This window comes from Denticeps clupeoides, chromosome 20 (assembly GCF_900700375.1).
Source record: "Denticeps clupeoides chromosome 20, fDenClu1.1, whole genome shotgun sequence".
NCBI classification, from domain to species: domain Eukaryota; kingdom Metazoa; phylum Chordata; class Actinopteri; order Clupeiformes; family Denticipitidae; genus Denticeps; species Denticeps clupeoides.
Genome location: NC_041726.1, coordinates 12,938,012 through 12,961,876, shown reverse-complemented (window position 1 = coordinate 12,961,876; position 23,865 = coordinate 12,938,012). Strand labels below are relative to the sequence as shown.

Sequence of the window (23,865 nt, the reverse complement as noted above, 5' to 3'; positions counted from 1 at the left end):
TCTATCTATCTATCTATCTATCTATCTATCTATCTATCTATCTATCTATCTATCTATCTATCTATCTATCTATCTATCTATCTATCTATCTATCTATCTATCTATCTATCTATCTATCTATCTATCTATCTATCTATCTATCTATCTATCTATCTGTTTATGGATTTATCAATGTAAAACCAGCTCAGTCTCTCAGACATACTGACTTACTGACTGAGTAACTGAAAGCTCTCATGTATCACAGCACTGGTGTCTGTGTGTACGTGTGTGAGGCAGAGTGGGGGGGGGGAGCGAGAGAGGGAGAGAGACAGAATGAGAGAGAGGCACACACACACTTACACACACTTACTCACACACACACACACACACACACGCAGAGACAGGGTGCAAAGCGAGGAGAGCAGCCGAACAAGGGAGAGAGAGAGAGAATGCCCAATGAACGAGTGGAGCTCCCTCGCTTACTCACGGGCCGAGTCTGAGACAACATGGGATGCATCGGCTCAAGGACCATCAGTAAGTGCTGCTGTTTTCCTCTTTTTATTGCCTGTAAATGAAGGTTGTGAAGGGAGCTGACGGGAGGCAGCAGGTCTGCTGTGCTTCACGCACTGGGGATGGGATGTGTGTGTTTCTATGGAAACCTTTCGGCTAACGTCGCAGACCCTGAAAGCTAGACAGAGATTTGGCATGGTATCTGTGTGTGTGTGCAGCTCATTTGAAATGTATTGTGAGGACACCATGCTTCCCGTCCAGAGAATGTGAGAGAATCGGGCAAAGGAGCTGAAATAGTGAGGGTGCCGGGTGTTTACACTGAGGAAGATGGATGGAGGGAGAGAATACTGAGGGGTGGGGGTGGGGGTGGGGGTGCTTGGCAAAGATGCTCCTTATTATTGGCAGTGTCTGCATGGTGTTCTGTTGCATGCGTAAATAGTGATGGGGAGAGACCGGAGCAGAAAGAGCGGAATGGAGAGACCCTCGGAATGTCTATTAAAGATGAATAAAAGTCTGAAGAGTGGCAGGGAACTATATTATAATATTTCTTCCTATATAAGGAACTGGACTGTGTGTGTGTGTGTGTGTGTTCACTGAACTTCTAGTCCTTCTAAAACACAATTTTGGAGGAGAATACGGTGCATGTCTCTCTTACACAGACGTATACGGCCAAAATCAGGGACGCATCACACATGTAGGTCAAATTTTGCAAAGTCAACCGTTCCACACTGCCCATGGTGTTTTTTTGGGAGGGCCGAGGAAGGGGGTGGGGTGGAGAAAATACCAACGGGACCTGGAGAGAGCCTTTGGCACCTGTCATATTCCTCCACAGCCTGCCTCTCCTTCGTTAGAGGGCTATTCCGTCACCGCTGCTGTGTCACAGACACAAAGGAAGCCACGATGGAGCGCAACGGGAAGCGGTGGCCACAGTGACCATGGGTTTAAAGCTATCTGAGATAAAACAAACCGATCTAACAAAAAAAAAAAAATTAAACGGGTGGGGGGCACTTTAAATGCCACTCATGCCGGAGGATCCTGCGAGGGCCACATCAGAAGAAGCCATGCAGCTGCTGCCTGACCCGATAATATATAAATAATTGTGCAAAGATTTGACCTTTGCTTGTCATTGAGCCAGTGTGAGGCGCACTGAGTGGACGGCGGGGGGAAATTGAGCTGGAAATCTCCCTCTCTCCCGCTCTCCCTCACTCTTAAGCTCTCTAGAGTCCCTTTAAACACACAAAACTGAGCAGCAAGGAAAAAGTGTCAACGGTTTATCCAGTGCCTCTGAATCCAATGCGACAAGAGCGAGAGAGCCATGCCATGGATGTGATGGTTTCTTGTGAGGTGGGGAGGTTTGTTTTGGGATGAAACTAGACTGGTACAGGTAGGATTCACACGTGTGCTTTATGTTTCAATGCAGGCCATGTAATGCTATAAATAGCTGGTAAGAGATGGTGGGGTGTGAAGGGACACATTACAGTAAATATGGGTCACTTGCTTCCCACATCATTTCATGTTGCAGTGCAAGGGAGAAAATTATGCCTTTTAGCAACTTTAAATAACAGAAACGTATTACTGCAGTATTTCATTTATTTCAGTAATTAAATGTACTCCTTTTGTGTGAAAGTGTGAAAAAGACCTTAAAAGAACACAAGACAAAAAGACATCCACAACGTATAAGAACAACTAGAGTCAAATTTGGACACTGGTATAAATGTATTTTTTACAGTTCACATTAAATATTTAATATAGACTGTAAAAAAAAAATCACATTTCTCAGAGGTACAGTTGGACTGCCAAATCTCAACATTGCTCGTAAAAATATCACATTTAAGTATGTGCTTTCAAAAACAGACTTGTTTATGGTTCAATAAAATCCTTCAAAACTGCAGGTAACAGCCAAGAAACTCCAGAAGTCCATTCTGTTCTAACTTTATCATGTTCCATTCACATGTTGCGTTTACATTAATTCACAGCATGTTCCGTTGTGATTACTTTACAAATCACATTTTCAGCCTGTTTACACATCTGTCCTTTTTTTTTTTTTTTTGATAAATCCCACAAATATTATAACTAAGGGTGTGCATGAAGACTTGCGCATTAGGTGCAGTTTATTCTTGTACATATAAGTATGTGTTGCATCATATTTCTCAAAAAATATGCACCATTCTAATATTGGTATAATACACTATACCATTCAGTTATTGCATCACTTCATGTTCACATAAATAAAAAACTCCAGTGAGAACAATAGAAACAATGAGTAAACAGTTTGAGCTAAAGTGTAATTTTGTCGCTAGGCACAGGTCTCTGTAGTTTTCTCATTCGGCTCGGTGTGGGTGTGTCTGTCTGTCTGGTGTCTTGCTGGTCTTGGCCTGCGCTGCATGTCTGTTTGTACCCTGCACCACACTGGGGCGTGTTTGTTTCCTTTCGGGTCTGGACATCTCTGAGATATTGCATTACATGGGGATGCCCTCCTCCTATTGATTCCATTAAACGTGCTGACTGACAGACAGATGGATAGTTTGTACCAGACCGAGGAAAGCTTTCTGTCATGCAGTCACTGCAGACACACATCCACACACACACACTGTGCTGGTTTGGTAATTGAAAAAGCTCAAGGTTACCAGTTAATATACTGTAATAAAAGTTATGTTTCCATTTGAACTGTTGACCTGTGGAGTGGAGTGTGAGATGACATGACAGAGAAATACCAGAATATAGTGTCAGCGAGTGAGAGAGATGGTGAAGTGGTACAATGAGGCAGCAGTTTCAAAGAAAAAATAAAAACTGCTTCCAGAGGACCATTAAATGACAATGTACCACAATCATAATTTTAGGGAGTTTTTGGGGTTAGCACAGGTCACATTTAATCACAGGCCTAAATGGACTAGTAAAGAGCCATAGTAAAGAGCATAACAGAGGCATGGGTGAATTAACTGTATGCTTTTGAGATATTGCTTTCTGAAGTTTGATAAATTCTGTCTGTGAGCTCTCCAGTGCAGTCTAGAATGTTGAAAACATGACGGCTCATTAGGTATCTTCCGTACATGACACTTCCTTACATGCTTCCTTACACAAGTAAATAAATAGGCAAACCCTTAATTTTCTGTGTTAAAATGCACAACTGACCCCTGAGTTACCTCTTTTTTTAATTGCAGTTAAGTAGTGCAGAAAAACTAGATGCACCCTGATCAATCCAGGCATTGAGCCTCAGAAGAATATTGACTAGTTTTATTGACTGGCTTTGACTAGCTTTATCAGCGATCAGTAATCAGACCAGCACCGTTCTTGAATGCCTCTCTGCCACAGTGTCTATAGAGGATGTGTATTTATACACATATGTTTTCTGTCGAGATCATAACCCTGTTTTCCTTGTTATCTTAGCACAACCAATGCTGTTTTCTCATGGTCTTTAAATGACAATGATGATATTCTGTATTCATGATTACAGCGGAACAGTAAACATTAACCTGGTATCCCAATCTGTCCTAGAATAAAAAAAAAAGGTTATACTATTGAATTATCATATCAAAGTTGGTTGCATATAGGTAGTTCTGCAGCATGGGAAATAAAAACATAGCAAGTTCTGTTCCTATGTTACTAAACAGCAGAGCGTGTGGTACCCCACTTTTGGGCCACAAAGTGGAGCACAATCGACCTGCAGGAAAGTCATGCAGACCTTATGTTTTATCATAGATTTTCGAGATGGCAGATTTTTTTTTTTTTTTTGCCACATTGACACTTATGTCAGTGAATGGCCCCTCACCGTATTTTGTGTGGCAGTGTAACCATGTAAACATTTACATTCAACAGATTGAATTAGTTATAATGGCAAACAAAATGGAAAAATTATCATCACTTTTACTGTAATAACATGTAATTTAGTTCAATTTAGCTTATTAAGGCTTTTATACATAATAGCTTACAAAATAACAAAACATCAGAGAACATTTATTGCAGTAATCACTGTCAATAATCTCAAAAATGCCATCAGTACTTTAATTAGTACTGAAGAAAAACTTCAAGTTAATTATACTTATAATTTTACTTGAAGTATAAGAAAAAAAGCTGCAATTCTTTAAGATACAATAATATTAACAATGAAGATATAATAATATAAATATAATAATTATTAATATAATTAATTTAGCATTACCTAAACCAGGATCTAGCACAGGCCCAGTCAGCACAAAAATTAGGCATCTTGATTGTCCGTACATATCGCATTCAACTGACTTTTCCACAGAACAGCCGCTCACAATATGGCGGAGAGGTCAACATGCGATGCTGCTGATCATGAGGCATCTTTAATGCCTGTGGTGCTACTGTTTTCAGAGCCTTAGGCTGTTCTGATGGAGGCATCAATGAAGCCTCATCCCACTGTCACATGAGCGGTGGCTGTGTCTGCCATGCAGGGAGCACAGGAGTGGCAACCAGTGGTTGTTTCTTGCTGTCTTAACTGCTGTCTTAACAGATTTGTTCTTATTTGTGCTAGATAATTTGCATAAATGTGACTGATGAAATGGAGATTCATATTTGTATATATTTTTTAGTATTTGGGTTAAATTATTTAAAACCAGACCACTACTTAAGTAATGTTTTAGTGGACAGGGATACAAAATCTTAGAAACTGTGAATGTGGATGACATATTCATGCATTGCAGCATTACAGTGCCATTTTGTATCTACCTTTTGATTAAAGTTGATAGAGCTGCAAGCATATGTTGAGATGGCAGTTCTCTTGGGCGTACTGATAATTATGGTTGACTGCTGGTGAAATGATAATGGACATTTAATCATTCTTTATTCATGATTAGGGCTCTATGTAAACCACAACCATTGTATTATGGTTCCCTTATTTCAGAGCTGCTGATTAATATTTGAGTGTCCTTTCTCCAAGGTGGAGTCACTGTCTTTTTCTATGGATTGAGGAATAAAACCCTGCTCAATCTGTGCTGTGTGGATTTTTCATGTTTTTACAACATTAAATCCATCTACAGCTCATCCATGCCTCCTTCACTGGTCTCCTCTCTCTCTCTCTCTCTGTCTCTCTCGCTCATTTCCTCTCACTCTTCCTGCAGGGTGTTGGCTCAGAGTTGGAGGTGAGTCAGCCCCTCAGACTTCTCCCCTAATCACTTTCAGTCCGGTGTGTCACTATGCGTCACCACCCCTCTTTACAGATGAGCCAGCTGGCTCCCCTTATGGAAATGCTACAACAACAAAAAAGACTCACAAGAATCACAAGAAAAACTTTTTTAACCCTGAGGGAAGTTCCTCTTCCATTTACATGCCCAGTGCAACAAAGGTAGAAACAATCAGTAACTACTGATTGTAAGTCGCTCTGGATAAGGGCGTCTGATAAATGCTGTAAATGTAAATGTAGAGCAAGCAAGTAAGAGCAATAAGTCTTTTACTATGTGAACTGTGGAGACCAATCAGTGTGCCGTGCATTGGATGGGATGGATTGTCCAGGATGGGGGCAGCAGTGGCCTAGCGGGTAAAGAAGTGGGCTCATAATCGGAAGTCTGTGGGTTCGAATCCCTATCTGCCAAGGTGCCACTGAGAAAAGCACCGTCTCCACACACTGCTCCCCGGGCACTGCTGCCCACTGCTCACCAAGGGTGATGGTTAAAAGCAGAGGACACATTTTGTTGTGTCACCGTGTGCTGTGCTGCAGTGTTTCACAATGACAATCACTTGTGAAGTGAAGTTGAGCTTTTGTCAGTTCATCTGCATACGTGTTAGACAGTAAAACCATGTTTCTCCAGAACCTGGTGCTACATGTAAAATTGAAATAAAGTTACATACTGACATAAGGTACACATGTGCGACACAGACAAACTGGGCTACATAAAGTGCAACAATGAGACAGACAGCGCTAAACTAGTGAAATGGATAATAAATGTGCAAAGTAAAACAGTGCAAATATTGCTGTGCAAAATGGAACGGTGCATTAATAGGTAATATTACAGGCAGATAGTATTGTTATTACTGTCATTATTTAATAACTAATATCACTTCACTTTCACGCTGAGAAAAATCCCAAGCATTCTTTTTCCAGACACCTCCATCGGAGTCTCCCAGAAGCTGCCCCAGGAAAACCACTTAAAAGACCACACTTGATAGAACATACAAAGCAAGGTCCAACAGATGCTGTCCCTCAGTAGGTAGAGACAAATCTGGCTCTTCTTAAAGACAGAGTCTGTGTTCCTGGACCAGTCAAGTTTGCTGTCTATGTGTACCTGTAGTCCTCCACCTCAACATCCTACCACCTAGTGCTCACTGGGGAGTGAGGAATGACATGCTTCCTGAATCTCACAATACCGGTGAAAAAATGTCTAGATCTAATTTAACCATGCATTTCGGTGCAATGAATGAAAAAGCCAATAACCAATAAAACGGAAAAGGGAGAAACATGAGACTTAGTTATTTTAAGAATCACCTAACCCTGAATGCCAATGTAAGGCCAAGATAGTTGTGTTTTTGGGCAGTGACTTTGTCAGTGCGTTTAAAAAAAAAAAGTGAGCTAAAGTGTTTCAAATTACGTTAAATATCACTTGACTGTAAAATAATTCATAAATACACTCACGCAACAGGTATGCCTGTTCAACTGCTTGTTGAACACAAATATCTTATCAGCGAATTACACGCTATTTATGCATCTAGCTGTGAGGGTGACAACTTGCTGTTTTAACCGATCTTAAGAAAAGCAAAGAAAGTAAATTGAAGTGACTTTGAAGGTGACATGGTTGCTGGAACCAGAGAGCCTGGTCTGAAGATTTCTGAAACTGCTGATCTACTGGGATTTTCACACACAGCCATCTGTATTTACAGAGAATGGTCTGGAAAAAAAGAGAAAACATTTAGTGAGTGGCGGATGAGTGGATGAAAAGGGCCTTTTCAAGATGATCGAGAGGTTGTGGATCAGGCTGGTGGAGGTGGTGGTGTAATGTTTTACAAGATGTTTTCTTTGTACACTTACCATGAACATTGTTTCATTGGCACAGCCTACTGTTCCATTGTTACTGTGGTAGAGTTACTGACTGTGTGCATCCTTTTCTGACCATGGTGTAACCATCCTCTGGTTTCCTGGACATGAAAGTAAGTTCATTTTACTACAAAGTCCCCCACAGTCACCAGATCTCAGAGCAACAGATCACATTTGTGGTGTGGTAGGACAGGCAGACAAATCTGCCACTACTGCGGTACTACTGCGGTAGTGGTAGTAGCCTAGAGGGTAACACACTCGCTTATGAACCAGGAGACCCAGGTTCGAATCCCACTCACTACCATTGTGTCCCTGAGCAAGACACTTAACCCTAAATTGCTCCAGGGGGGACTGTCCCTGTAACTACTGATTGTAAGTCGCTCTGGGTAAGTGCTGTAGCATCTGATAAATGCTGTAAATGTACTGCGTGACCCTCTCGTGTCAATATGAACCTAAATCTCAGAGTAACATTTCCAACCCAAGTGCACCTAATGAAGTGACCCATGTGTGTAGTAGTAATAATATATTAATGGGGATCCCGCTGAGCACAAAGTCACAGGTTCAAACCCACTTGCCACAATTTGGTCTCTTAGCCAGACAGGGGACTATAAGGACATCAGATAACTGTAATGTAATATTACTCACTCACAAGAAGTTAATTAGCAAATGATGAATAAACGCAGCGCAGCTCTGCTGTGTCAGTGCAGCTCACTTGCTCCAAGTCACAAAACACCTTCTGGCCTCCTCTTGGTTAGTCAGCATTGTCTCCCCGCTCCAAGATCATTCTTTCACACACCCTTCTTCACATGTCCAGTGTCCTGCAGGCTCTGTAGGGTCATGTGGAGGTTGCTTTGCTTTGACTGCTTTGCCTTGAGTGATTCTCCCCATCATATTTGGAGTCATGAGAAGGTTGGGAATTTCTGTTATGAAGGCCTTTTAGTATTTTTCTACTTTTCAAATGGAAATGCATATTTCAGTAATTGTCATCACATACCTGATATATTGTTACAAATCCTCAGTTGTTGTAGTACAAAACAGATGGCTGCGGTTTCTTCACAGCTACTCTCTCAGATTTAAACAGAGCACAAAAAGAACTCTTTCAAACCCATCTAGTCATCATGGGCCTTTCTAAAATATTTAGTTCTAGTCAGTTCTCTCAATGTATTTTGTTTTATGCTGATTTCAACATGCTCCCAAATTTGAAATAATTTCATACCATAATTGCAGTGTGACTGGCTAGTACCGAAGTGGACTTGTCATTGGAAGGTTGCCGGTTGGAATCCAAGTTGCCACTGAGGTGCCACTGAGCAAAGCACAGTCCCCACACACTGCTCCCCAGGTTCCTGTCATGGCTGCCCACTGCTCACTAAGGGTGATGGTTAAATGCAGAGGACACATTTTGTTGTGTCACCGTGTGCTGTGCTGCAGTGTTTCACAATGACAATCGGTTCACTTTTTGGCTGGCAGCTGTATCTCTGATTTATCAGAAATGTTAGTATGTTAACAACACTTAATCTCATCAATACTGTTTATTGTGCAAATATATGGATTTTTCCTCACATTGCCTGATGTAACAGCATTTTATTTTACTCAGAGATGCTAAATAGATATCTGCATTATTCAGAACTGCAGCTATCAGCGTTCTTGTACCAGAAACAACCAAGAATGTATTTAATCATGCAGAAGTTACAGGAGCAAATGTTTGCTTGCGCCCTTGAAGACTTTCACCGAACACATGTAGGTCACTTGGTGAGCATTCATTCCAGCTGTCTGCTCATCCACCAGAGGAAAGTGTTTTTAATGCTGGTATAGTTTTCGGGGGAGAGAAACACAAAGACTCTTCAGGATGACCATCTTCATTAGTCCATTCTCGGCTATACAAGCCTGTACTCAGAAAGGCGTCCAGAGGGTCTGAACGACATCTAGCAGTACAAACCTTATGCTAATTGCATGTGCAGCTCAACAGGGGCGGCTCATTAGGCTGAGACACGACAAGGTCAGGCGACCAATGTGGTTTACCCGTCTTCAAAGCTCCACATGTACTTCTTTCCACAGCAGAATCTCAGGAATACCACCGCTCAGCACCCCCAAACCCCACCCCGCTTGCTCTCTCTCCCTAGGGCTTCATCTCTCTGCATGCACTCTCCAGGGTGTCTCAGTGGCCTTGAGGGCCAGCAGCTCGCCTGTATTTACTGAGAATGAGCCGTGCAATTAAAGCTGCCTGTGATTAAAATCGGCCTGACAGAGATCTAAGGGGGGAGGGTTCCAGACTGAACTATTCAATTTGCTCTAAACGAAATGCTCAGAAGAATTCTGGCCCGAGTCTGCAGGCTGTTGTGTTGTGTGATGCTTTGTATACTTGTGCATGTGTGTCCACAGCTAAAAAAAAAGTGGCTCCCAAGGGGGCCGGATCTTGCCCTTTAATTGACTGCAAATCTCCAAGCAACTGCTTAATAACTGTAAAGAGCTTGCTGAGTGCAACTAAGTGCCGTGTACTGTACCTGCGATTGTGTAGCTCCAGTGTAATTTACACACGTTCCCTTAAAAAAAGTGCACGTGTGGTCTCGAAAAGGAGCTCCTCACTGCGTTAACAGTTGGGGTGGATAATTGTTCTAATTATAGCCTTTTATGCATGAAAGTCAGCAGAAATGCAAGTGTGTGCTGTCAGCTCAAGTTGGGGGGCATTGCTGTGCAAAGATTACATAAGCCTGTTCTCACATCAGCCCCCCCCCCCCCCTTTTTACCCCCCCCGCAGCGGCGGACGCAGTTCCCGTACGTAAGGATGGGGAGCAGGTAGGAACCATGTTTATGCATGAGTCACACATTTCATCATGCCAATGTTCTATGAAAATATATACACACACACACACACACACACACACACTAGAAGTCAGTCGGCTTCCTGCTGCTCAGTCAACATAGGCTTTCATGAAAAGATGGCCTGAAAATTATGTACATATTTTTGAAATTCTGTTAAGTTGAAAAATGTGCTAGTTGAGTTGATTTAAGTCAACTGTTAATGTCTACGTTTTATTTTCAGAATACTTTTGAACTAAAATAGTTAGAATAAGGTGCAACTTTGATTTGTTTGTAGATTTGACCTCTCACCAATTAACTTTCTCACAGACCCTTTTCTCTACAGTGGTAAAAACAACACAGAGCAGTTCTGTCACAGCAGGTTCAAAAGTGCAAAACTTGTAGGATGTTCCCTGGTTCCTGTGGTCAGGAACTACCAAAACTAGTCCAAGGAAGGGTTATGTGGATAAGACTCACTGACACATGTGTTGTTTGTTCTAATAGAACAGCTAATATGCAATGAATTGCAGTTTGTTGTGTGTTTTATGATGTCATGTATTTCTTAACATGATGTGGATGGGTGGGTGAGTATGCATTTCTTGCCTGGAGAAGACATCGCACCAGGAAGTATAATGGGTAGAAGGCAAGCCGACGGACGCAGTGTGATGTTGCATTCCACCCAACTTCCTAACACATTTCACCAACATTGTTTCTGTCACAGTACAAAAATTGTTCTTGAGGAACACAACACTGACTCTGAGGCGGTAACTTGGCCTTCAGATCTGAACATTTGCCAGATCTCGATCCAATTGAGCATCTGTGTGGGCTGCTGGAAAAACCATGTCTGATCCACGGAGGCACCCGGTCACAATTTACTGATTTGATACTGACAGCTTGGACTGCAGGTCTTGTAGAGTCTCAATGGGTCAGGGCTGAATTGGCAGCAAAACGGGATCTACTCGGTGCAGGAAGCAATCAAGTTGTTCTAGCCTACTGGGTAGACCAATCGATTATGTACCAGAAGACCACAAAGTCCCAGGTTCAAACGCCACTTACTGTCCCTGTAACTACTGATTGTAATGCAAATGCCAAAATTTCAAAGCAAAATGTACTCAGTATTAAACAGGTAGTCATCATAGTCACTCTTACCCTCTTAAGAGGGTATACATGTAGCTTCGTTTTAAGACTGTGATACTATTTGCAATCTTCTCAATCCACAATGGAAACTACGAGAACAGTGTGATGCATCAAAGTGCTCAGTCTACGAAGATAAACCGTAGGTTTTGACAGGATTTTTATGATCTGTATGGTGAGGTATCACCAAAAAACATGGCCTCACACTGTTCATAACTACCGTAAAACAAAAAATAAAGGTGGCTCAAAATATCAAGGCAGCATAAATGATATATTACATGAATATATATGTCTTGTGATATTTATTTATTTTTTTAAATTACTGAAACTTTCTTGGTCATGCCATGTGTTTGTCAGAATGTGTTGCTGCATGACTCCTGAAATAAAGTGCTGCTGAGAGCCTGAGCTTCTCATCAAGGCCACTGGAGTCAACCATAACCTCAAGCCTGTCCATTACTGTATAGCATGACAACCCTCCATTTCACTGCTCTGTATTCTACCCTCTCTTGGCCCAGGTCCCTCCTTCAATTACATTACTTCCTACAGTACACACAGATTAGCTTGGCGGAGAATCTGTAGCCCTTTCAAACTTTGCGATCTAATGACAAGCCGTAGAGTGTAATGGTCGATGGCACTAAATGTCTGCAGCAGTTATGACTTAGCTGCAATCTTGCGATGATGTGTGCCGCAGTGACCAATGATGTCATTGGTGTATTGAACAAAAAATCCCACAGAACAGAGAGGTGGGAAAGAAAAAAAGTTGTTCCCAGAAATTGGATGCCTGTTGCTAGGATAGTGGCAAGGACAGTGACGTCATGCACTTTGGTCACCCTCCCATTAAAGACACTCACCGTGATAAATGTTTTGAAGCTTTCTGCTTCGGGTGACAATAAATATGCCCTGGTGAGAACATGTGACCTCTTTTATGGTTACAGAAAGTCTCTACTAAATCGCCCCTTTGTTTAGAAAGGTACACTGTCAGTTAACAGCGCGACAACTGCTAGAACAATGAATGTCACTGAACAATGATGCATTACAGATGAACTGTTCTAGATTTATTTGGAAATATACTGAATGCAGGCATTCTGAGACATTAAAATGCATTGTTTGGGGTTTTATATCAAACATGTACAGTTCACTGTCCAGACATTTATTACATTCACAGCATTCAACAGACTTAGAATCAGTTGTTACGGGGACAGGGAGACGCCCAGGGACACAATGGTGATAAGTGGAGCTTGAGCCTGTGACTTTGTGGTCTTCTGGTTGACAGTCGAGTGTGTTACCCACTAGGCTACCACTACCCCTAGGCTGCACCCACTCCATGTAGTTACTGCATAAATAAAATGCAATTATGATGTAATTAACAGCAATATCTCTGGTTCTGATTACTTGGGTTTAATGGGTGAAACAGCTAAATGTATACTGAGGGTGTCCTGCAGTTCAGTTCAGTTTAATTTTTTTTGTTTCAAGCAAAAAAAAAGTAAGAAGTCAACCAAAACAACATCTTAAATATTCACAGGTTACTGCAACAGCCAAGCAGATGCATTATTTTATAAACCCAACTGCACAAATGAGCATTTTGAGAAAGTGATAGATATTTTGTGGGTGGGTCTAACAACCTCCATGTGACCTCTTATTATTGATCATGCACCAATAGCGCTGCCTCTTGTTACAGCCAGCCCCGGCCCCCCTTTGCATGTCTTGATTTACTCTGGGCACAAACACTGAACATGTTGTACTGTGCAACAATCTGGCCAGTACGTGTTCTGCCCATCTACAATGGTGTTTTAGTCCTTTCTTTATTTTCGAAAAACAGAGAGTGTTAAACAAATTCAGATTCTGATACTTGGCTGGAAGTATTGGCTCAAATATGAGTCAAACCCAAATGTTAGAAAACATCCCATTTTCAAGACACCGGGGGCCAAATGTAAGCAGAAAAAAAAAGTATATTATATGTATGTTTTATTCAGCGCAGTTTAATATTTGACAATACAATTTATTGACAATAGTTGATTACATAAACAGACCAGAGCAGCCATTTTAAGAACCATTTTCATCCAAAAACATCAGTATGATTTCATTATATCTCAAAAAGTTACTTTATCTTTTTATATCATAGATAAAGTAAAAGTTTTCTGGCTTTGTTCTTTGTTTGGCCTTGGCATCTGACTCAAGATTTCTTTTGTTATGAATAGGTTCACCCCTTTGTTCACTCCATTAAAATTTTCTTGTACTTGTTTTATCTGCCAATCTTCATAACCATCTTGCCTATTTTTTTTTCTATAACCGCATGTTTCCTCATTCTCCTCCTGTTTCTCTCTCTTTCATCTTCCCATTCCTGTTTCAGCATGGACGTGCCGAGTTTTCATGGGAAGGAATTAATGTAAGTCTGCAATGTGTTCTCTGCTTCTCACCTTGGTTTGAGTGTGCTTCCCATTTGAATCTCAGATTTTAAAAAAATGAATAAAAAACAATGTTTCTGAAATGTGAAGAAGGCAACGGCTGAAACCGGAATGAAAGCTGCTCCCTTTCAGTTGTTCTCATAATTGAATACCTTTTTGAATGTGCCCTTTGACTCACAGCGATTTTTCATTAATACTTCTGTGAAATGTCAAGAATAAATGAAACCTTCTAGTTTTACGTTTATCTGATTGGCTACATTTTACCTTGTTTGATTCAAATACCTGTAGCATATGAATCACTTAAGAGTCCTAAATTAAGACCTTGTCTTCTACTTGTATATGATGATGCATTACTGTGGAGATGACCGTACCAGACATCCTGACAAAATGAAGAATGATAATTGATTTGTACTGTGATATTAACACCATCTGTTTCCCTTCATCAAATGTTAAGCTATTCAATCTTTAGCTCACCATTGTTTTTTCCCCTCAATGATGCTTATAATGATCGGAAAATGTTTTCTCTGAATCCCCACACTCTGTTTCACATTCTGTTCTCTTTTGGACCGTCTTCCACCTATCTTCTATCTCTTTCTCTCTCTTCCTGCCTTTAGTTGTCTATGGAGGACACTACCTCCATTTTGCCTCGTCTGAAGCGAAACTCAAATGCCTACGGGATTGGTGCTCTTGCTAAGTCTTCTCTGACAGGTGTGTCAGGTGTGTGTCTGTCCCGGTAGCTGGTAACTGACCCCATGTTGGCTCCAGAGTGGAGGAGGAGGAGGGCTCGGAGTCAACATGGCCGCCCCTGTGGGTTTCCCTCCAATTCACCTCCTGCCATCATTAAAAATGCACGTCAATGACTGCTGCAGTCATTGATGAAATCCTGATTAGATAGAAATGCCTCGTCGCCCTCTTTTTAAAAAAAGACAAATGAACACGCAAACAAAGCTGGCGTAAGTGTTTTGACCACGATACATCTCCACGGGCTTGCTGCTGGGAAATGTGTTTTGTTTGTGGAGTTTTATGTTCATTCTGTTGAGTGCAGTGTTAGTGTGGAGTTTTGTGCAGTGTTGCTGTGTTTGGTGAAATTATACTGTTCCTTACTGCAATTACATATGTACACTACAGATCAGAAGTAGGGGCCAATCCACAGATTTTTCTTCACATTTTTACAATAAGAAAACCTTAGAAATATTTAAAAACAAACCTTTTATAGTCTGTACCAACTCACTTATTTAGCCACACATACAAATTACATGCACACTTGAAATGGTAGTGGTAATGTTATTTCCAAAAATTGGTGAAAAGGATGCAATGAATCTGCTGTGATAAAGGCAAGGGGTGGTTATTTTGACAAAAGCTTTCATTCTGTTATATTACACTACATCAACCAGTCAAATACATTTGTCTTTGGTAATTGTAACTCAAATTTGAAAAAATAAAAACATTGAAGGTGGGTCAAAATTTCTGGTGTAGTGTACACGTTTTATCAGCCTTATGGATCTATATTCCGTTCCTCAGATACAGCCACATCAATTAAATACGCAGTTTTCCTAATTTGCAATCTACACAATTGTTGTCCCCTGTCAGACGTGACCTTTGGTTCCTAGCATGGAACAACACTCCTGAGAGCAGCGTTAGTCCCATCCCGCAGTCATCACAGCACCGCTTACGCTTTCTTTGAGCAAATTGGGGCCATTTATCAAAGCAGATGCGACGCTGAGACTATCACATTTTTCATTTAAAAGAGGACAGGGGAAAAAAATAGCAGTGGCATAAGGAAAGAGCTAAAGTGAGGCACTGGAGACAAGGTTTCTCATTTTATATGCACTTATTTATGAACTTCTTTTTTACTAAGAAGCAAGTTGGAGGGATGAGAAAGTTTCAGTTCGTGGCGTAGGTTCCTGACGACAGGAGGAAAGTGTTAAGTGTAACTCACCAGGGGGCAGATGGCGACCTTGGCAAAAGAGAAGGGAAGCAGGTGAGTTACCTGTAGCAAGGTATGTGGAGTCATGGCTGCAGCCCCAGGCTGGGTTCTTTTCCCGACCTGCTGTGTCCAGGGTAGGCTGTAGACAGACAAATTCATTCCTCTAAAGCCTTCGGCCTATTTAGAAACATTCCTGCTTTTCTCTCGCTATTAGGAAGAACATAAGAAAGGCCTGGACAGCTTTCATTTCCAGGGTTTAATGCCAGTAATCTGAATGACATGTCTAAATCAAAGTGTAGCCTTAGTTCTTGGTTTATCCTTCACCACTTGTCAGATGAAAGGCATGGAGATTCGTCCCATCAAAATCCCCGTCAGATTCAGGACGTTTTCAAGTAACACCATTCACTGTCATTTCCCCTCATGCATTTAAAACACTCCTGTCACATCTAAGCCATATACAATTTTTTTTTCGTCCCCTCCAGTCACTTTTGCTCCCACATAGTATTTAGTCAATAGTCGTAATTTTCTTATATTCCAGGGGTGACCCGTTCCATGAAGGACAAAGTCACAAAGCCCACAGCCATGGCCCAGGGTCGGGTGGCTCACATGATTGAATGGCAGAGCTGGGGCAAACCTTCGGCTGGACCAGAGGGCGGGGCGGGACGGACCAACTTGAACCGTGAGAGGGAGAGGAGGATAGAGAACGATGCTTACAGTGACCTCAGCGACGGGGAGAAAGAGGCACGCTTTGCTGCTGGTAAGTGAGTACAGTGACCCTGAAAGAAAAGGGACCGTCATTGTCTTTGATCTTTTGACTGGGTTCTTTCCCTCATCCCTTCTAGGGGTGATGCAACAGTTTGCAATTTCAGAGGCCACCCTGCTGGCCTGGAACTCCATGGATGGAGAGAGCCTCTGTGCTGAGTCCAACCAAGGCAGCGTGGCCCACCTTAGCGAAGTCAACCAAGAAAGCATCACCAGCCGAGGTAGGGTTTTATTTCAAACGTGTACAGTTCACTGTCCAGACATTTATTACATTCACAGCTTTAACAGACTTAGAATCAGTAGGGACAGGGAGACACTCAGGGACACAATGGTGGTAAGTGGAGCTTGAGCCTGTGACTTTGTGGTCTTCTGGTTGATAGTCGAGTGTGTCAAGCTAAGTGTCGAGCTAATAATTGCACGTCAAGCAAATAAAAGCACATGAAAAGTAGCGATGCAACAAAAGATGCAACACATTATTGTTAACTTTACTTACCATTATACAGTAACTGTAATTAATGAATGAGCTTTTTTTTCTGTGTACTCTCACATGAACACTGAATATTAAATGCAGGTCACCTGTGTGTACTTGAATATTTATGAGCTGGAAAACATGGCTGACATAGGACAAAAGTTCAAGGTCATTGTCCTACAAGACATGACTCTTGAACAGAATTCAGATAAATAGATGTACATGTGATTTATTTAATGGTTAGGAGTTGTCTAATTTACATTGCTCTCAAAGCCCTGTCATTGAAGTCCCAAGTGGCTCATGAGGAAGCTCTATAGTTAGAATCATAGATCAGATTTCAAGTCGACTCTGCTCTGTTTTGTACAATTGGACCTCTAGATTCCTCTCCTCAGTGTGAAACGTTGTGCTTCATTAACACCCATCAATCAATGAACCCTGTGTCACGTTTGTAGTAGTAGGCATTTGCAGCTACCTGCACGGTGAAATGATCACCGGCTCCACATAAGCTAATGTGAGCTTATTATTAGCATTTAGTCTATTAGCAGGAGAGGAAGGAAAAAAAATTTGACTTACAAAATGCCCTCCAAATATAATTGCAGACTTTCTTTTTTATCGCCATTATTCAACAGACAAAACAAACGAGGTTTCTCAATATGCCAGATATAAAATGCAAATGAAGGATGCAGCTGTAAATACCAATCATCTTAATTGCTAGGAGGGCCAGATGGCATTATTGAACGGAACAGTTATTTTTCTTCATACAGTACACCTCCAATACAGATATCTAAGACGGCTGGACTGATTGATTGTACTGTTTCAGTGCTCTGGAGCCTCAGCCTTATATTTGACAGCAGAATGTGTAATGCGTGCACAGACACACACACGCACACACACGTACAGCCATACACGTCGGCTCTGAGCGTAGAAAGCGGCTGATTTATGCTGTTTACCTTGCTGCTGTGACTGATATATCTTCACCTCTCATTTGACAGGTCTGGAGAGGCATGACACTGCTTTATTTTGTGTGCAGAAATGTTGTAGAAGGTCTCAAAATGGCAGCTGAACCCCTTGGGCTAATGGATAATAATGGCGCGGTGCTTGCATTAGATGTGAGGATAGCACAATCCGTCTGTTAATGCCCGGGTTAATGCTGTGCTGTGAACCAAACACGATTTACAAAAGTGCTACATTCTGTGTAATGACGGAGATGAATAAAATACTACTGTGCAGTCCTCAGAATTTCCACCGCACTGCCTGTCAAGACATGGGAGGCCTTTAACAGTTTAAACAGTTTTTACTGAATGGATTCAACAAGGCAGCTGATTAGATTACAGGTTTTTATGTATAAGGAACCAAGTTACCTAAATTGATGAGACATTTTGAAGAAAGGCCTGGAAGCTGTTCATTCCACCTGTTTCCTTCGGTTTTATCCTTTCATCTTCTCAGATCAGCCACTTCATCATTCCACTGCTGAGGTGTGGCCCCACACCTACGTCTCCCAGGGCCTTTACTGCCTCTCCTCATCCGAGGGCTGGGAGCCAATTAGCAATGAGCCTTCGGGTGTGGCCTCCCCAGCGGCAGGATCTTATGTCATGGCGGGAGGGATCTCTGGTGAGGGCTACGAGGGGAACCACACCCACTTCCTGTCCCAGCAGCAGCAGCTCACCTTGCAGCAACAGAACCACCTCCAGCAGCTTCAGCAGATTCAGCACTTCCAGCAGCAGCAGCTGCTGCAGTACCAACAGCAACAGGTCAGGCTAAACACACACACCTTATACAAAAGTCCAGACCAAATCAGACAAATACACAGTACAGACAGTAAACTCCCAGATGCAAACATTACACAGCAGCCACAGATCAGACAAAACACCACAATACAACAGGTACACAAACCACAGGCCAGACGCAACACCACCACACACACTGTACAGATAACAACAAATCAGACAAAACACCACAATACAACAGGTACACAAACCACAGGCCAGACGCAACACCACCACACACACTGTACAGATAACAACAAATCAGACAAAACACCACAATACAACAGGTACACAAACCACAGGCCAGACTCAACACCACCACACACACACTGTAAAGATAACAACAAATCAGACAAAACACGACAATACAACAGGTACACAAACCACAGGCCAGATACAACACCGCCACACACACTGTACAGATAACAACAAATCAGACAAAACACCACAATACAACAGGTACACAAACCACAGGCCAGACGCAACACCACCACACACACTGTACAGATAACAACAAATCAGACAAAACACCACAATACAACAGCTACACAAACCACAGGTCAGACTCAACACGACAATACACACAGTATACAAAACAGCTGATCAAAGTAAACACCAGCATAGCACAGACTGCAAACTGATAAAAAGGGAGTTAAATAATAATCACAGCTTTAATACCTGGCTGTGTGTGTGTTTGTGTGTGTGTGTATGCGTGTGTGTTTTTTTTCTTCTTCTTCTTTTTTTTTTAAAGGCAATGGAGTATCGGTATCATAGCAACCCCCACTCACTTCAAGCCACACCCAACAGCACCATCCACAGTTTGGGCCCGCCCACTCACCCACGATTGGCTGATCTGTGGGCATCGGCTCAAGTGGAACCTCACCAAGTGGAGATGATCGGACAGTTGGGCGTGCCAATGCCAGATGGAGGCGTGGCTGAGCAGGTGGCCGAGGTGACAGTGGCAGAGAATGAATGCATCCCAGAGCAACAGGAGGAGGAAGAAGCCAAGGTCTGCTGTGACCGCTTTTTCCATAAATGCGTTCGAAATGACAAACAGTGTTACAGTACAATATAGACCAGCATACCAGAAGCAGTTAATTTAAGGTGCAAACAATTTTGTTAACACATATTGAGAAAGAGATGAGACACCCCCAGCTCTGTTATCCTGCGTTTCTCTGACCTCCAATCCAATATTTTCCATCAATAGAGGTCATTAATATGTTTAGTGAGGTGTAAGAGCCTCAACCTTTCATTCTTTTAACAGATCTCTAGATGTCAACAGCATTTCTGAAATCGAATCAAATTATTTTTGCATTTTCTCACAATTGTTGTGTGTGTATTTTTATATAGTTCTTTTGAACAAACTATTAGGGCGACTTACAATCAGTAGTTACAGGGACAGTCCCCCCTGGAGACACTCAGGGTTAAGTGTCTTGCTCAGGGACACAATGGTAGTAAGTGGGATTTGAACCTGGGACTTCTGGTTCATAGGTGGGTGTGTTACCCACTAGGCTACTACCACCCTATATATTTTCTGTTTAACTTGGTCAAATAAAGGCTGAATTTTAATGTCGTGAAAAGCATACACATCAGAATGAATGATGTTATGATGCTCCTAAAGTAAGGATGCTTTACTTCTCCACAGGAGGATAACATCACGTTAACCCTTGAGCCTGAGCCCACCTCCTCCCTCCCAGTACTGACTCAGCGTTCACCAAAAGAAGCAACCACACCCGCTGCAGATGGCACCAATCTGGGCCCAACATCCTTCCCTGAGCCACTTACAGAACACCTGCCCTTTGAAGTGACGTCCTGTATGGTCCAGTCTTTGGAAGAAAAAGATGAAGAGATGGAGGAGGGTTCAGTGGTGGTTGTGGCAACCAACTGAAGGTGAACGAGACTAAATGACCATCATATACATCTAAATAATCCCTCCCCTCTCCCTGACTTCCTGCTATTTAGCCCAATTGAGACCTGATCACGTACCAGTGGACCTTTAGACAGAAGAAATAAGGACATAATTATAAGACTGCACTTAGTCAGCAGTGCTGAGGCAGAAAGACGGATGATTGAGGGAGTGAAGTGACCATGAGGGCTTTTTATGTGTTGCCCAAGGAACACAAGTGAGGCTTTTTTTAAATGGAGCAGCAAATAAGGAGCGAAAACTCAAGGACACACAGAAGAATGAGTGCAATAGAATGCAATACCGAAAACCAAGACAACCAAAAGATAGTGCATGCTTTTTAACTATTTAAGTGACTCCAATATAACAGTACACACATAGTAATAATATACCATGATTTTTAAAAAAATACATTTTAAAAGCCAATAAAATAAATATATGTATTTGTATGTATGTATGTATGTATAAAGGTATATTCAGAAAATGATGTTACCAGTGAGCAATGATGTGGTGTGAAGTGTTTCCTATGTATTTTGTTACTCAAACATGCAGTGTGTTTATGCACACACGTATATACACACACGTGCATGCATACAACATAAACATGGACGCACACACACACACACACACACACACATTAACATGCTCTTTGTATAATCAAGCACAATACTGCCCAAAACAAAACAGTGCTGCCCAATTCAACATCAATGTATTGTATCTCCTAATGCATATGCACTACTATGGACTGGACAAAACCTAAAAAGAATGTATTGCACACTGTTGAGTGACTACTTTTTTGTTCCTATTTGGTGTTTTTTTTTTTTTTTTTTTTTTAATGAATTATGCGTGTCGTTTTTTTTTTTTTCTTTTCAAACTTTTTCTCCAAGCTGCTCAACATTGATTTGCACTGAATGTCACACCATAACAACGGACTGGACAGCCGGACGTCCCCTTGTCCCTCTCCCCAGCTCAGAGACTCGTGGACGCAAACATTTGTGGAGCAGGTTTCAGCTTTAAAGATCTGCTGTACCAATGCAATAATGCGTGGCCTGACTATTCCCCCCAGCCACTAGTGTTTGGGAGCCCGAGGAATAGAACCATTACCACAGCTGTGATACTTGCAATCTAAGGATAATGGCTGCTTGACAAAATGGATGAGAAGGATGTAAATTATGCACATGAGCGGTGCATAATTGGTGCTCAAGGTCACAGTGGGTAATAACAATGTAACAAAGGTAGTAACAATTGCAATTGTCTCAGTTCTGTGTCTCTTACTTTAGTGCATAATAAGCCAGCCGTTCGTTGAATTCCCTACTGCTCTTATTACTGTCTATATTTTTTGCGCCTTTTCAATATATTTTTAAACACATTTCTTCTTTTAGTTCTTTGAATTTAGGCAGACATACATCCAGACAGACCTTTTATCCCTTCATTATGCTGAAAAGACTAAAATCCCTTAGCAGTCAGGAGGAGTCCACATTCTCAATCATTCTGAGCATATCTCTAATATTACACCACTCACTGTTATGTGTACAAGGTGTTGGGTTACAGTATACGGAAAGCACTTAGAGTACATCCAACCCAACAACTCACCCATTAAGGTATTCTGTTATACTATGCTTTTTACGTTATCTGCGTTTTTAATCCTACTTTTTCTGAAATGATGTTTCTTTCCAAAACAACAGATTAGTCTTTAATCTTATTTACAAAGAAATTTGGCTGCCTTTTCAATCCATTGATTTTGGTACTTATTTCTGAGGTGACTCGTTGACCTTACAACTGTGGGACTAATTGGTCCAGAATATGTAGTTTAGGTTGACTGTGTGTTGTGGGCAGGGCTCTTCAAATCAAGCCTGGGACCAGTGACCTCTTGGTGCCAAATGATTCCAGCAGAATCCTCTGTATCCTTGTTGAAAGGACGATACCACAAACAACGTCGGAGAGCCTTGCACCTTGAAATGATATAACCCAGATCCCTCTTGTCTTTGAGTTCGTAGAGATATTCAGTGAAACAATAAAACAGGCTTCTTGCTAATTATTGCTGTGGTACATCACCTTCTGATTGTGTAGCGAATGGGAACTGTTCTCTGGAAAAGTGGATGTGTGTATGTGTGTGTGTCCAAGTGAGATTGGCAACAAACACAGCCTAGAGGCAAGAGAGGTGCTGAAAAGGACGTTTACTTGGCATACACAAAATGACGTACAGAGGTAATGACCCTTAAGTTATGACTTTGAATTAAATCTGTATTTGATTAAAAAACTGTATGTGCGATATTATAAAAAAACAAAAAAACAACTTGAACTTTATGATTATTGTTGTCAATCTTATGCAACATTTGGACTATATTTATTTTTGTATGATATTGAAATGCTTTAAGCTAAATTATCACATTATTTATTTAATTGTGTTGCTGCAAGGTGTATAAAGGTAGAAGGAGACATGAGAGGGTGGATCAACTGTACATATGATGAAAAGCAGTTGATAGTTCGGATGATAAATCTATTTTTTTATTCATTACTTTATCATCACTGTTAGCTCCTTTTCTCGGGTTCATTTCCCAAAATGTCTGTGTCTCCATGGATCATGTAACACCAGTGATCAGCATTCAGACATGCACTGAAATGCTGAAATGCTGCAGAATGCTCCCTCATGGTGGTTGGTTTTGTCAGATATGGACGTGACAGTACGCTTGACCTGATGTGACATCTTTCCTCTTTTCATGGCACATTTACGTGCATTTTTATGTGTTGTAAATAAAATGGTCCATCCATGTGACTGCTGTCTCTTTTGTTCTGTTCATATTGCTTAAGAATCGCCTGTTAATGACTCAACTTGACCTGTGCCCTTTTAAGTACAGCCAGGGGTCTATTGATGGATTTGCACCTGCTTCTTAAACTAGATTTTAATTACGTGGATTTTTATCAGCCCTGGAAACCATATTGTAGTTTGTGTTCTAACAGTGCTAAGAGTCATTTTTTCTACTACCTCAGCCTGCACATGGGAGATGGAACTGCTGGAGATTAAAGACGAGACCATGTATCAGTATTGTTAAAAATGGTACACCGAAGGATTTAAAGAGTAAAGGAAGGTTTCTTTCTTGCTCCCAGATTGTCCTGAGCCATGTGTTGGAGACAAACGTGGGAGAGTATTACCGCCACATTAATTCATTTGTATAATCACATATTCAATATTTAATTTCTGATGGTTCAGGAAGGGCAGCTG

At 41.5% G+C, this 23,865-nt stretch overlaps 1 protein-coding gene across 5 annotated transcripts; it reads left to right on the top strand.

The window, feature by feature from the left end:
• The first annotated feature begins 348 nt into the window (after positions 1-348).
• fam131ba (family with sequence similarity 131 member Ba) lies at positions 349-22,677 on the top strand. Of its 5 annotated transcripts, none has more exons than XM_028964433.1 (9): positions 349-513; positions 10,236-10,273; positions 13,761-13,796; positions 14,430-14,523; positions 16,281-16,499; positions 16,585-16,725; positions 18,420-18,724; positions 19,491-19,748; positions 20,385-22,677. In XM_028964433.1, exons 1-9 carry the CDS (start codon positions 486-488, stop codon positions 20,625-20,627), a joined length of 1,362 nt encoding a protein of 453 aa, XP_028820266.1. In that variant the 5' UTR covers positions 349-485; the 3' UTR covers positions 20,628-22,677. The 5 variants fall into 5 exon arrangements, with proteins under 5 accessions (XP_028820266.1, XP_028820265.1, XP_028820269.1 ...); XM_028964432.1 differs by having other exon boundaries at positions 14,430-14,532; XM_028964436.1 differs by lacking the exon at positions 13,761-13,796.
• Positions 22,678-23,865: the final 1,188 nt, after the last annotated feature.